Raw genomic sequence first — 13,645 nt, 5'->3', positions numbered from 1 at the left:
GAAAGAAAAGTAGTGTACTTTTTTTTACTTATGGATGATGTTGTGGGTGACAGTGTGAGACAAGAAGTTGTCCCCTAAATCTGGGGTTTCATCTTTTTCACTTATCGATGATGTTTAATATTTGGTGTTTTTGTGCTATCTAGTCTTTCCTTTTTTATTAAATAAAACACATCCCACAGGCTTCGGTAATGTAAATCATTTCTTAATGTAAATCTTTACTAATTATCAGAGTAAGTATCTTTGGTGTCTCAATTATAGGAGAATTATGTGCAGAATTTTGATACCCTGGATGTCATCATTTCTTAATCTACTATTCAAAAAAATGATTTCTTAATCTCATAGGCAAGATTGATTACTCTTGAAATGGGGTTGATTGACTACACTGATAATGTAAGGGATAGGACTTGGTTGTTATCGTAAATCTTGTGCTCTTACGCTCATCTCAATTTTCTTTGTGATGTTGCAGGGGACAAGATTGCTTGAAAGCAATTTTATCAACAACACATTGATGGTGTTCGGCTTATGTTTAAGAGTATGTAAGCTACACTTCAAAATATGAACTCTAGTCATACTGCCTTTGATTACAGTGCTTCCATAGTTTGAGAATTGTTTAATTTTTTCCCTCTAGTTCTTTCTTATTTTGTGTATGCTATTATTTTTTTCTTTTCTTTCAGTCTCTATTGGAGCACCAAAAAAATCCCAAGAAACAATTGCAGAAGCACTTCCAAAATTCTATGGTATTGTTTTTAATAATTTAATATTTTATCGGCTTTTGGTGGGTTTAGTTATCTTCTTTGTCACTATCGCTTTATTGATGGATATTAGCATAACAACGAACACATGCTAACATTCTAATTTGTTTTATCTTAGAGATCGCTTTCGGATAATAACTTTAATTGGGAAAGGATTACAAATTTGATTCTGTCTACCTCTGTTGCAGTTAACTAGGTATCTGCGAGATTATTTGGAGGGCAAGAAGCGCATGACCTTGGTATTTAGATACTACTTTCAAACTCTGCTTTCTCCAACTGATTAAAGTTATACTGTCATATGGTGGTTTTCTTTTTCACGAGAATCACATGTCTTGCTCTTGCCAATTCCTGATATCAACTTTACATTTTGCTCTGTTTGCAGCTTTTAACAGCGAAGTCAGGAGAGGATGATTATCTTGATACTTCTCACCTACTTAGACAGACTTCTCCTTACATGCAAATTAAGTGAGATTCTTTATTTTCATTACTAATCTATCTTGAATTCCATATTTACCCCATATTGGTTTCTAAGTATCTCTGTTCGTTCTTGTTAGGTATAATGAAGTTGATCCATCACATATGGTTTCCAAAAAAAGGCATCACCAAGCTTCTTCCATAATTGATAATGCAAAACAGTCACCTTCATTAGCACATTTAAAGAGAATGAAACTCATTAGGGAACATACTGTGGAGGTTCACTTTCACTTCCTATGTTGTCTCCTTTAAATATTTCACATATGAATTGGTGTATGAATTGATAGCCTTAAAATTCTTTCATATTGAAGATGGAAGTAATATTTTCCTAGAGCATTGGACTACTCTTAGCATAAGCTATTTGCTGTTTGAACTAAACTTTTGATCTTGACTGTTGATATTCAATAATTGAAGATAACATGTTTTACACTTGCAAATTTAAATTTTTGCATCTTCATATTTATTTGTATGACATTAATTTTGCATGTACCATTTGCTGAACCATTTGCTGAACCATTTTGACCCAAGAATTAAGGAATTGGATAAAGTTGTTTTTTTCTTTGGAGTATAATAATGAATCCATAAAAGTTATTTTCTTTGTCTTCAGAATGATGAAAAGGGTGTTGAAGATTGTAACACTTCTAAGAAAGGTAATCTGGACATTTAAAAATGCGTTAAATGTATTTATTTGTTATGTTTTTTCTTTTTATGCTAGGTATTACTCTCTCCGTCTCATAAAAAATGTCTCATTTGCACTTTTTCTCTGACTCAATAATTGTCACTTTAGAATACCAATGCAACATTTATTATTTTTTCCCACTAATATACCCTTATTAATTGAATTTCACTTCACTTTACTATTCCACTAACTATTAATATACGGATTTTTGCAAATGATACTAATTTTACCGTTGAAATCAACAAGTAATTATTTTCTTGAGAACTGCACACAACACATATGTGAATTTAATTTGAGACGGAGGGAGTATGTAGCATATTGACTCCTCCAATTTGAACATTGGGCCTTCAAAGATAATGTGCTCAATGTTCAACATTTGGGGTGTCCTATTGTAGATTTAACTTATCTATTATAATACTGGGAAATACTTGTATTGGAAAAGTACAAGTCTCTTGGACCAGCAACTATAATCTTGACTATGATTTTATTACAGATACTTCAACAGTGTGTAAATTAGATACCAGTAATTCTGTCTCTTTCAAATCAGAGTCTGACAGCCATGTCAGGAATGAGAGAAGTCACATTATAATGAGGAATTTTGCAAGAGCGTTATGGAATGTATTGAAGGAATGTAATTCCAAACTGACGGTAATGTTTTCTGCTATCAATCATTACTTTTAAGACCATAGTTTATTTTTTTCTCATTTATTGTGGTTCATTGGACTATGATTTTATATGTAACCAACTATTTGCAAATCATAATTGATTTTTTTTTTTCGCAATTAGGTTGCGGATAAGGAACTACAAAGTCTAAAAGAAAGCATTGAGCATGAAAAGAAAAAAAATCTAGGGTTGGAAACACAGCTGGATGAGTTTAGAGCTTCCTGTACTTGTTGCAAAGGAATAAATGTAAAAACTGTTACTGAAGATTATTCATCAGTCGATCCTGATCACCCACATAATTTGTACCAACAGGTTGAGTATCACACTCATATGTTTCTTTTTTCTTGTCTGAAGAGTGAAGATCGTTGAGGTTTCTATTCATTGAAGTTTCAGTTGATGCAACTTACATTCTGCTAATGTGAACTGGCACAATTGTGTTGTGCGCTTTTATTTTAATTATTGAAGTGCTAAATGAATGGTTCACCATTTAGTTGATTCTTCAAAATGTATGCCAACTTCAGATTCTAATATTATTGTCTATTCTTTCCAGGAAATGTTTAACGCAGAGTCGTCATCTGAGCCTAGAATTGGCCTGTCAGATAAAGAGCATATGCTAGGTACTACCTGTACGGATTTAGATTCTGAAAAATCGGATAGGTTAGTTTTGTGAGTAATGATCATTCGCATGTGATTCTTGCTTTCCTTTGCTAGTTTTCTTTGAACCAATATGTTTGTTCCTTAATTCTTGCTTGGTGTACAACATAGGGAAGTTTCAATCTCCTCATCAAAGTCAGAACATGATAATGTTTTGAAGGTTGAAGTTGTGAGCAAGGTACAATTCCATAGTATGATTTGACTTTCCATACGTTTATAAGTAGATCAATCTTCCTGAACTTTTCCTTAGTTAATTGTCGGAGAGGTTGCACCCTTAATTGAGTTCCGATATTACTGGTTCCATAATAAATTAAGCTTTATAGTTTGTAGTGGTCATACATTTTGTTGACGAGGTTAGGTTGGCATGAAATAAATTAAACTAATGATAAGCTAAGTGTAAGAAACCTTAAGCCATTATTTGGCTAACTTGTTTCCCTAGCTTCTATTTTCCTTTGATACATAGTTTTTGCTGGGTTTCCGGTTTAGCGTCTTGATTGCATATAAACTTTGGCTTCAATAAATAAATAAATAAACTGATATACTAGTTGAAGCATCTCATTTAATCTGTGAACTGACATAATAAAGTTTTGTGCGCTTTCAAGAAAAGTAGTTCAGCATCTAGTTTGTCTTTCCAGGAAACATATAATGCAGAGTCATCATCTCAACTGAGACTTGAACAGTCAAATGACGAGCATATGCTTGGTACTGCCTGTACAGAGTTAGACTCTGAAAAATCAGATAGGTATGTCTTGTGACTAATGATTTTCTGCATGTGATTCTTGCTTGTTTTTCATGGCTTTGAGCCAATAATCCAATATACTTGTTCCTTATTTCCTGCTTGGTGTGATAATATAGGAAAATCTCGGTCTCCTTGTTGAATTTGGGGTGTCATAATGCTTTTGAGGTGGACGTTGTGAGCAAGATACTTAGTGTGAGTTGACTTTCCATTGAATCAATGTTCTTAAGTTTTTCTTGGTGGTTAAATAATAAACTAAGCTTTATAGTGAGCGTGCATTTAGTTGTCGAAGTTAAGTTGACATGAAATAAATTTAATAGTTGCAAGCTGATAAACTTGAACACATTTTTTGCCTAACTTGTTTCCGTTCCGTAATAACTCATACTTTTGTAACATAAATTTTGCTGATTTTTTTGGCATCAGCAAACTGTGATTTTACTTGCAGCACGCACGGGGCATTCCATCTAACCTGTGAACTGATATAAATGTGCATTGTTGCGTATTTTATGCAAAATAGTTCAGCCACTCGTTTTCTTCTTCCAAATATATGGGAGTTTTGTTTTAGATTGCAAATATTGTTATGTATGTATCTTATTTAGTTATCCATTGTTTCAGGAAACATTTGATGCACAACCGTTATCTGACCCTAGGCTTTACATGTCCAATGAAGAGCCTATGCTTGGTTCTCCTCGTACACATTTTGATTCTGAAAAATCAGATAGGTTAGTCTTGTGACTAATGATTTTCCACTTGTGATTTCTGCTCTCTTTTTTGGTTTGGACTGCCATGTTTGTTCCTTAATTCCTGCTTGGTGTGATAATACAGGGAAGTCTCTGTCTCATTGTCTGAGCCTGGGCATCATAATGCTTTGGAGGTTGATTCTATGTGCAAGATACCTAGTGTAAGTTGATTTTTAATGGCTAATAATAAAGTAATCACTCAGCTTGTACTTATTCGATCATTGAAGAGAGATTGTGCTACAATTAAGTTCAGATCTTGCCAGTTAAATTATAAACTAAAGTGTGAGAGTGAGCGCACATTCAATTACATGAAATTAATTGAACTAGTGGTAAGTTGAGTTAGCTTGAACCTATTAATGGCTATTATGTATATTATTTTGTTTTCCATTCTTTCCAGGAAACATTTCCTGCAGAGTCATCAACTGATCCTAGAATTGACCAGTCAGACGCAGAGCATATGCTTGGTACTACCTGTACGAAGTTAGATTCTGAAAAATCAGACAGGTCTTGTGATTAATGATCTTCCACATGTCTGCTTTTTTTTTTTTTTGGCCGTCAAATTACTACGCTTGTTCCTTAATTCTTGCTTGGCGTGATAATACAGGGAACTTTCTGTCTCATCGTCAAAGCCAAGACATCATAATGCTTTGGAGGATGGTGCTGTGGGCAAGACACCTTGTGTGAGTGGATTTTCCACATGCTAGCTGTTAAAATCAGTTACATATTTATATCTTTTGCTGCATTAAACCGGTGATTAGGAGTAGATTAAGCATTAACATAAACTTAACATTCATTGTAATTACATTATAAATACAAGTGAGGTGTGCTCTGTTTTAGACACAGTACCTATTCCTCAAATAAAACATTTGCTTGAACTTTATTTATTGGTCTATTAATGAGAGCCTGTGCGTCAATTGAGTTCAGATCTTGCAAGTTCAATTATAATTAATGAAAGCATATAATTGACACAAAGTCAGGTTGATATGAACTAAATTGAATTAGTGGCAAGCTGTGTTAGCTTGAACCCGTATATGAGTTACCTGTTTTCCCGACCCCTATATTCCCATGACATATAGTTATTTCTTGGACTTGTGTTTCAATTTCTTGATAGCAAGCAAATTTTTGTTTCAATATATTAAAAAAAATGCAATACTAGTTTAGGCATCCCATCTAAAGTCTGAATTGATATAATTGTGTTCGAAATTTCATATATGTTCACCTAGTAGTTTGTTTTGTTCTTCAAAGTGCATGTGAAATTCTGCTTGCAATAATATTATATTATTTGGTTCTCTATTCTGTTCAGGAAACATTTCATTCAGAGTCATCATCTAAGCCTAGACTTGACCAGTCAGATGAAGCACATATGCTGGGTTCTACCTGTAGAGTGTTAGATTCCGAAAAATCAGATTGGTTAGTCTTGTGATTAATAATCTTCTGCATGTGATTCCTGTTCTGTTTTTATTTGGGCTTTGGAATGCTTGGCTTGTTCTTTCATTCATGCTTGGTGTGATAATGCAGGGAAGTCGCTGTATCCTTGTCAAAGCCAAGACTTCATAAGCCATTTGAGGTTGATGCTCTGAGGAAGATACCTAATGTGAGTTGAGTTTCCATATGTTGATAAAATGAATCAATCTGCTTAAACTTTATTTATTGGTTCGTTAAAGGAAATATTGGACATCAATTGAGTTTTAAATCTTTTCAGTTCAATTATAAACTACGCTTGAGGAATTGACGAATTGAGGTAGAATGAAATTAACTAAACAGGTGGCCTGCTGAGTTAGCTTGAACCTATTAAATGTTAATGGCTAACCTGTTGGTGTAATTCCTACTTTCCTTTTACATATAGATTTTGTTTGGTTTCACGGTTTTATGTCATGATAGCTTGTAAATTTTTTTTCAATAAATAAATAAAATTGTTATTCTTAATATTTTAGTTGGGCCTAATACAACTCTACGAAACCGGCTTGTAGGGTGAGGACTATCCACCACTTATAAGAACTTTGTTATACCTTATCTCATCTGATGTGAGATTCTTAACAGTTATACGAGTATACCATCTAATATCTGAACCTGCCATAATTTTGTTGTTTATTCTTTCATAAGAAGTGGTCCGCCAACTAGTTTTTCCTTCAAAGTGCTTGTGAATGCTAGATTAAAATATGATTATCCATTCTTTCCAGGAAACATTTAATGCAGAGGCATCATCTGAGCCTAGACTTAACCAGTTGGATGAAGGGCATATGCTTGGTGCAATCTGTACGGAGTTGGTCTCAGAAAGATCAGATAGGTTAGTCTTGTGATTAATGATCTTCTGCATGTTATTATTATTAGTTTTTGTTGGCTTCGAATTAATATGCTTGTTGCTTAATTCCCGCTTTGTATAATTATGAAGGGAAGTTTCAGTCTTTTCGTCAAAGCCGGAGCATCATAATGCTTTGGAGGTTGATGCTGTGAATATGATACCTAATGTGAGTTGAATTTCCATATCTCAATGTTGATATGAATCAATCAGCTATGACGTACTACTTTTCTCACATCTGAAGCCAGCATGATTGTGATTTGTGTCTGTATTTCATTAGTCAAAATTTATGCATGTATATATTTGGTCATCCATTCTTTCCAGGAAGCATGTCATGCAGAGTCATCATCTGAGCCTAGATTTGACCTTTCGAATGAAGCGCCTATGCCTGGTCCTTCTTGTACACTGTTAAATTCTGAAAAATCAGATAGTATAGTCTCGTGAGTAATACTTTTTTGAGTGTGATTTCTGCTTTGTGTTTCTTGATTTTGCATTAATATTGTTGTGTTCCTTAATTTCTGCTTTGTGTAAATATAGTAGGGGTGTTTCGGTCTCCTCTTCGAAACCTGAGGATCATAAGGCTTTGGGAGTTGATGATGTTCGCAATATGCCAAGTGTGAGTAGACTTTCGAGCTGTTAATGTGTATACATGTTGTTTCTTGCATCTTTTTAATTAATATCTAGATATTTATTTAGAGAAACTTAGTATTAAGAGATAATGCATCTTTTTAATTAATATCTAGATATGTATGATAAAGGTCCAATTATCCTAAAATTTTAAGCATTGGAAAAACTCTGGTTCATCTTTACCTTTCACTGAACTTCAACTTATTTCTGAAATGGGAAAATGACTATATTGAATTTTTTGGGAGACGCTAACCCGAACTAATATAATACAAAATACTCTTCCTAATTAGATGCTTAATGAGACATTAAGATGCTATGATTTAATACAAAATACTCTCCCTAAATAGATGATACTTTCTAAGTTCAACTCGCAAAACAACTGTTTCTCCCATATCGTCTCACAAATAAACATTGCCATAACTTGTTACTGAGCCTCAACACTAGCTCGAGCTACCATATTTTACTTCTTATTTTTCTTAAATACAAGGTTAACTCCAATTAAGACACAATATCCTGAAGTAGATCACGTATCAATAGGAGATTCAACCCAATTTGCACCTGAATATCCCACTTCCCGAATGTTCCATTTGTCTTCATTTAACATCTCTTGGTCTGAAGTTCTTGATATATCACAAAGTTCAAAATACTACATCCTAATGGTTAATTCAGAGATTGCAAAGGTAATAAATATTGTCTAGTTATAAGATACTTGAATTTATCAACTAATCTCGTGGATCTAAAAAGGCTCCCTCTGATATTGTAATAGTTCACTGTCTGGAATCAAAAAATGTGTGTTTATAGGTTTATAGTTAGTTGTTCATAAAAGCTTCTTAACCAAAATGGATTAAAATAAGTCGAGGGATGATGAAAATGACCTAAATGTTAATCCAATGACACAAACGCACTTATAGGATGAACATTGGCTAAGAACGAAAAATGGATTAGAATAAGCCAAGTGATGACGAAAATGACCTAAATGTTAATCCATTGATATTAATGCACTTATTGGATGTTGATAGCCATTGTTTCTAAAAGCTCAAGTTGTCCAATGAAGGTCCATGAACCTTTTTATATTTATAATAACATGAATTAAAACCAAGTTCATGAGGTCCTTCTATCTATCTGCATAGAGCTCTACAAATTAAATACTTGTTAAATCACCTTTCAGGAATTGTTAGTTTCTTCCTTATCAACAAAAAGTGACATTTTGGATTCTTCAACGGCCAAAGATGTTTCATCTACTAAAATCCCGAGTGATTTAGAAGTCAATAACTCCTGCAAACCTTCTAGGCCTAAAAGGTGCGTGGTGTATGATGGTAAAAGAGTAAAACAGTGTTTGTTCTTGTTTGTGTATTTTTCCTTCCATACTCACCAGTTTTTATGTTTGTGCTCATGTGAAAATCAGGACACTTATGCCTTCCTCCTCCGTGTTATCAAGGGACTTGAGCACCTTTGATCTTATCGACGAATCTGAGAAATTAAAGGTACTATATGAAATTTAATTTTTAATTTGGTTTAAAGTTCTGTGCAGTAAACCTACCTTAACGAAACTGAAAGTCTTTGTACATTTCAATATCTATATTGTGCGGCTGTTTGTAAGTTGTACTCCCTCCGTTCTTATTTATAATCAAAAGTGAGTCAACAAAAGTTGATGTATTTAGTTCAAATTTTGGATTAAATACATCAACTTTTGTCGACTCACTTTGGCCTATAAATAGCAATGAAGCGAGTATAATTTAATGTTAAATTTGAGAACATGGTGAATTAGGAAACACATGATGTTAACAGCATTTGTTTGGTTTGCAGGGGAACAGGAACACAAGGAAGTTGGCTGCACCTGATCCTAAAAGATCAAATGGAAGTATCTCTCTGCTCCACATGCTACAAAGTAGAAAAAGTAATCTTCGTCTATAGGGCAGCCGCCTAACCCTTTTTCTATAAAATGTTGAAATGTTATGCTTGGGACAAGGGAGAGATGTCTGGACTTGGTATGTGATTGGTGTCGACTTGCCCTTTTGGATTATGCCTTAGAGTTATATGCTTTATTTACTTGGATTAATTAGTTACAGTTAACAAGTCCGATGTTTGTAAGTAGTTATACGATTTTAGTGACATAGCATAGCAAAAAGTGTTGAAACTGTTGATGTGTGTATATATATATAACTCCTAGCCCACAGAAATGAAATCCCATTCTTTCCCGTTAGTTTCAACTCACATTTCCAATGTATCATGTATGTTATTATTATCAATTACCCTCATGCATCTATGCTCACTTTCACTGCCTCGTACATTCATTCAGGAGATCATATTTATCATATTATCATATATGATTAGTAAATAAATGTCTTACGCAATGTACGAGTATTTCAGAAAATTTTGAAAAATAATTAATCAAACACATCTAAAAAATCAGTATATAAAATTAATATTTAATTTATTACTATACAATTGCATTTATTATTTAATATTGTATAATTAAAATTTATTTAATGATTTAAGTTGTTTCAGAAAGTAATTCTTTTAATTTTTATGATTATGATTTAATTAAAATCATATTTCTTTGAGTCGATTAAATATATATTTTTAACGTTTACAAAAAGTTGTTTCAAAATTAAAATTTCATTTTAAATTTTCAATATATAATATTATTCACTATTCAATTATACCTTAAAATTAATATTATTTACATTACATCCAAGTCATGCTACTCTTTTTTGTATACATTCATGTTTAATTAGAATAATTTGATAAAATAATTATTTATATATTTTCTTAATGTTTTTAAACGTGGAAGTTGATATTTTAAAAATAAACACCGAAAAGAATGAAAGTTACTACTCTTGGATCCACCACAACTGTCTTATTTATATATTTCATAAAAATTAAAAAATAATTATAAATAAAAGAATGAAAGAAATGATTATTTTATTAAATTATTCTTATTAATTATGATGTATTGTTTTTATTATGACTGTACAATAGAGAATAATAATTTAGAAGTGATGTACATAATATAATTTGAGTGAAAAGTTATAAAAAATAAATAAATTTTAAACCAAAATCAACTCTCTTTTAAAAATAGATGTTTTTACAAATGTAAATGTTACCTGATCCATAAAGTATTAACTAACCCATCCAACCCATAAAGTACCTCCACTCATCCCACCCATGTCCCTTGTAAGGACCAAATCAAGTTTAATTCCCAACAAGGACAAATTACATGTCAACTTAGACAATTTAATATACCCAAACCCATCCAATAAGTTGTCGACATAAGTGTCGTTTTGTCATCAACATGTATAATATCATATTATTTATTATACAAAGTGATAATTATGAGTATTTATACATACACATGTATCACTCTCAATAAGAAAGAACCCCAAACACGCTTCTAGTACCCGGTGTTCGACAAAGGTTAGGCAGCTAATTACACAATAATAAGTAATTATACAAACAAAACTATATATAAGGAAAATTAATTGAAAAAGATACACTAATAAAGTATAAAATTCTTTACATTAATATTTAATATATAATTTATATATTTCATCATTTTTATATAATAAGACATAGCAAAATAAATAATTCTCATTGAAACGCAAAATTATTTTACATTTACGGTATATCCATTAAACCCAAATTAATTACAAGAAAAAAGAAAATAATAATTATAATAGTGAATTAAAAAGTCATTTTCACATAATCTGAAGTATCTCACTATCTTTACCAAATAGTTTGTTATGGATAATGATAGAAGACCTATAGTGTTAGAAAGCGGCGTTCTGTTGGTGAGGAAGTCTGAAACGGAGCTCAGATGCCGGTGATCGGACCGCCACACCATGCCAACATATACCACCCTTACACATCATGACATGATTGTGAGGATGGTCACGATTGAAAGCATACGTGGCTTTACGAGACAAGTCCCACGTCAGCGTTGTCATTAAGATCAAAGCCACCACTGTGGTTGATATCATGACAACATATGCGCCGTTAAAGCTTCGACCACAGAGAAAACCGTAGGCCTTCATACAGGTGATCACCGCCACGTAGATTGTAGTAAGGTTACTCACTACTGTATCAGAAATAGCCATAATAAAACAAATCTGGAAGAGAAACAGTAGAGGAAGGGTTTTGGACTCTTTTAATGCTTTCTTGTGTCTTTCTATAGTGCTTTCTTGTGAAATTACGAAACACGCGCCTATGTTCTCCTATACCCACCCATTTTTTTAATTCCAATCAAATACCTCCAGGTGTCATTGACGTGGCTACTCCTCAAACTAAAAACTCTTTTTAAACTCAAATATAAAAAGTAAATAAATTTTGTTCATTTTAAATTTGCTCACATTAATTCTGAGATGATTGAATTAGAAATTTGCTCACATTGTTTACTTTAAAAAAAGTGAAATTCTAATGCATCATATAAACTACTCTCACAACTCATTAATTCTGAGATGATTGAATTAGAAATTTAGATAATGACGTCCTAGCTTCACTTTGATTAATTTTTCAATTAAAAATACTTGTTTGCTATAAAGAATTTTATCAAAATAGATAAGACACTGAGGTTTAATTATCGATTATTTGATGCATGAATGGAGACAAATATCTTAGTACCTTATTTAGATCTTACTCTTTCACATCTCATATGTTAATATGTAATAGCAATGTTTTGTGATTCAAGAATATTGTATCTTTCCCGTTACAAAAAGTTGTTGTTGTGACTCGAATGTTTACAGTTGATCTAACCACCACATGACCAAGAAGCTTGACAAAAACTTGAAAAAGGTTGAGACATTTTTTATATTTGAATTTTTAAAACTAGGTGCTTTGGAGATATCAAATTGTGGAGATTCGCCATTCATAATTCATGGCATTTCTCACGTCCGATGTTAAAGAATTTCCACAAGTGCAACGCACATTCATATGAATTTATCAATGAATTTGACCTATGATGACTAATGAACCAACCTAGTGGTCCAAAATCATTATTGCCACTTCCAGTTTTCAATGCTGAAGCTTTTGCTTATGCGTTACTGGCTGCCTGCCCAACCCAAGTGTTTGCGTGAGTATAAATAATAATTATTACTATTATTATTAAAATCGTATTAATGTGCCCTAAAGGATACCGGTTAAAAATACTATAATTAATTTTTATTGAAATAAAAATTGTTTAAATTTTTAAAAAGTTGAAAACAAGTTTTAGATACAAATTTCAAGATATAATTTTTACATTTGAATTATTAATATATACCCTTAAGGAATACATTAACATTTCCTTTGTTATAATAATAATAATAATAATAATAATAATAATAATAATAATAATAATAATAATAATAATAATAATAATTATTATTATTATTATTATTATTATTATTATTTGAATAATAATAATAATAATAATAATAATAATAATAATAATTATTATTATTATTATTATTATTATTATTATTATTTGCAATTTTAATCTTTAAAAATATGATTAAATATTTTTTTGTTTTATAAAATTATCATGCAAACAATTTCATTTATTGCGGAAATAAAACATATATAATTACTGTTTAGCTTTTTCAATTTTTTAATAATATTTTACAATAATATTTAGAACATTATAAAAAACTTATATACAAAAATTAATGATTTTTTAATATAGAATTAATTAAATATATAAATATTTTAAATGTAAAAAAACTAAAGATAAAAATAATAAAATAAAAATATGGACTCAAAAATAGAACAATTTTATTTTTTATAGATAAAGTTTTTAAAATATTGTAAACATGTATTTAAAAGATCATTCAAAAAAATATCTTAACAATAAAAACTAAAACTGTGTACAACATAATTTTGTAAAAATTAAAAGTAATATTTCTTTATGCATACATACTTTTAAAATAAAATTCTATAACAAAAATAAATATAACATAATATATAATATATTTTTAGGAGATAATATAGAATATTTTATTTGAAAAAAATCTTATGTAAACTTTTATTTTATACCTCAACATACAT

General features: G+C 31.2%; 2 protein-coding genes across 3 annotated transcripts in view; one reads left to right on the top strand and one right to left on the bottom strand.

The window, feature by feature from the left end:
* Positions 1 to 9,834, top strand: part of LOC101504071 (uncharacterized) — a 13,837-nt gene extending 4,003 nt beyond the window's left edge. The window contains exons 6-30 of one of the 2 annotated variants that reach the window (XM_004500875.4): positions 467 to 532; positions 675 to 737; positions 941 to 991; positions 1,135 to 1,217; positions 1,307 to 1,445; positions 1,834 to 1,876; positions 2,399 to 2,553; positions 2,692 to 2,880; positions 3,119 to 3,225; positions 3,334 to 3,400; positions 3,858 to 3,964; positions 4,078 to 4,153; positions 4,574 to 4,680; positions 4,784 to 4,859; positions 5,096 to 5,202; positions 5,303 to 5,378; positions 6,002 to 6,108; positions 6,217 to 6,292; positions 6,879 to 6,985; positions 7,091 to 7,166; positions 7,322 to 7,437; positions 7,538 to 7,613; positions 8,793 to 8,923; positions 9,030 to 9,108; positions 9,431 to 9,834. In XM_004500875.4, the coding sequence (XP_004500932.1) occupies positions 467 to 532; positions 675 to 737; positions 941 to 991; positions 1,135 to 1,217; positions 1,307 to 1,445; positions 1,834 to 1,876; positions 2,399 to 2,553; positions 2,692 to 2,880; positions 3,119 to 3,225; positions 3,334 to 3,400; positions 3,858 to 3,964; positions 4,078 to 4,153; positions 4,574 to 4,680; positions 4,784 to 4,859; positions 5,096 to 5,202; positions 5,303 to 5,378; positions 6,002 to 6,108; positions 6,217 to 6,292; positions 6,879 to 6,985; positions 7,091 to 7,166; positions 7,322 to 7,437; positions 7,538 to 7,613; positions 8,793 to 8,923; positions 9,030 to 9,108; positions 9,431 to 9,538 (2,388 nt within the window). In that variant the 3' untranslated portion in view covers positions 9,539 to 9,834. Of the gene's footprint in view, positions 1 to 466; positions 533 to 674; positions 738 to 940; positions 992 to 1,134; positions 1,218 to 1,306; positions 1,446 to 1,833; positions 1,877 to 2,398; positions 2,554 to 2,691; positions 2,881 to 3,118; positions 3,226 to 3,333; positions 3,401 to 3,857; positions 3,965 to 4,077; positions 4,154 to 4,573; positions 4,681 to 4,783; positions 4,860 to 5,095; positions 5,203 to 5,302; positions 5,379 to 6,001; positions 6,109 to 6,216; positions 6,293 to 6,878; positions 6,986 to 7,090; positions 7,167 to 7,321; positions 7,438 to 7,534; positions 7,614 to 8,792; positions 8,924 to 9,029; positions 9,109 to 9,430 lie in introns of both variants that reach the window. The other variant, XM_004500874.4, reaches the window with a different exon arrangement.
* Positions 9,835 to 11,197: 1,363 nt separating this feature from the next.
* On the bottom strand, positions 11,198 to 13,645 carry LOC101504818 (uncharacterized). Its single transcript, XM_004500877.3, has 2 exons — positions 13,634 to 13,645; positions 11,198 to 11,838 (listed from the first exon to the last, which is right to left on the bottom strand). The coding sequence occupies exons 1-2, from the start codon at positions 13,643 to 13,645 to the stop codon at positions 11,395 to 11,397; spliced, it is 456 nt and encodes a 151-aa protein (XP_004500934.2). The 3' UTR covers positions 11,198 to 11,394.

This window comes from Cicer arietinum, chromosome 5, assembly GCF_000331145.2.
Source record: "Cicer arietinum cultivar CDC Frontier isolate Library 1 chromosome 5, Cicar.CDCFrontier_v2.0, whole genome shotgun sequence".
NCBI classification, from domain to species: domain Eukaryota; kingdom Viridiplantae; phylum Streptophyta; class Magnoliopsida; order Fabales; family Fabaceae; genus Cicer; species Cicer arietinum.
Note: the sequence above shows the minus strand (reverse complement) of the source record. Positions and strands in the feature narration are given on the sequence as shown.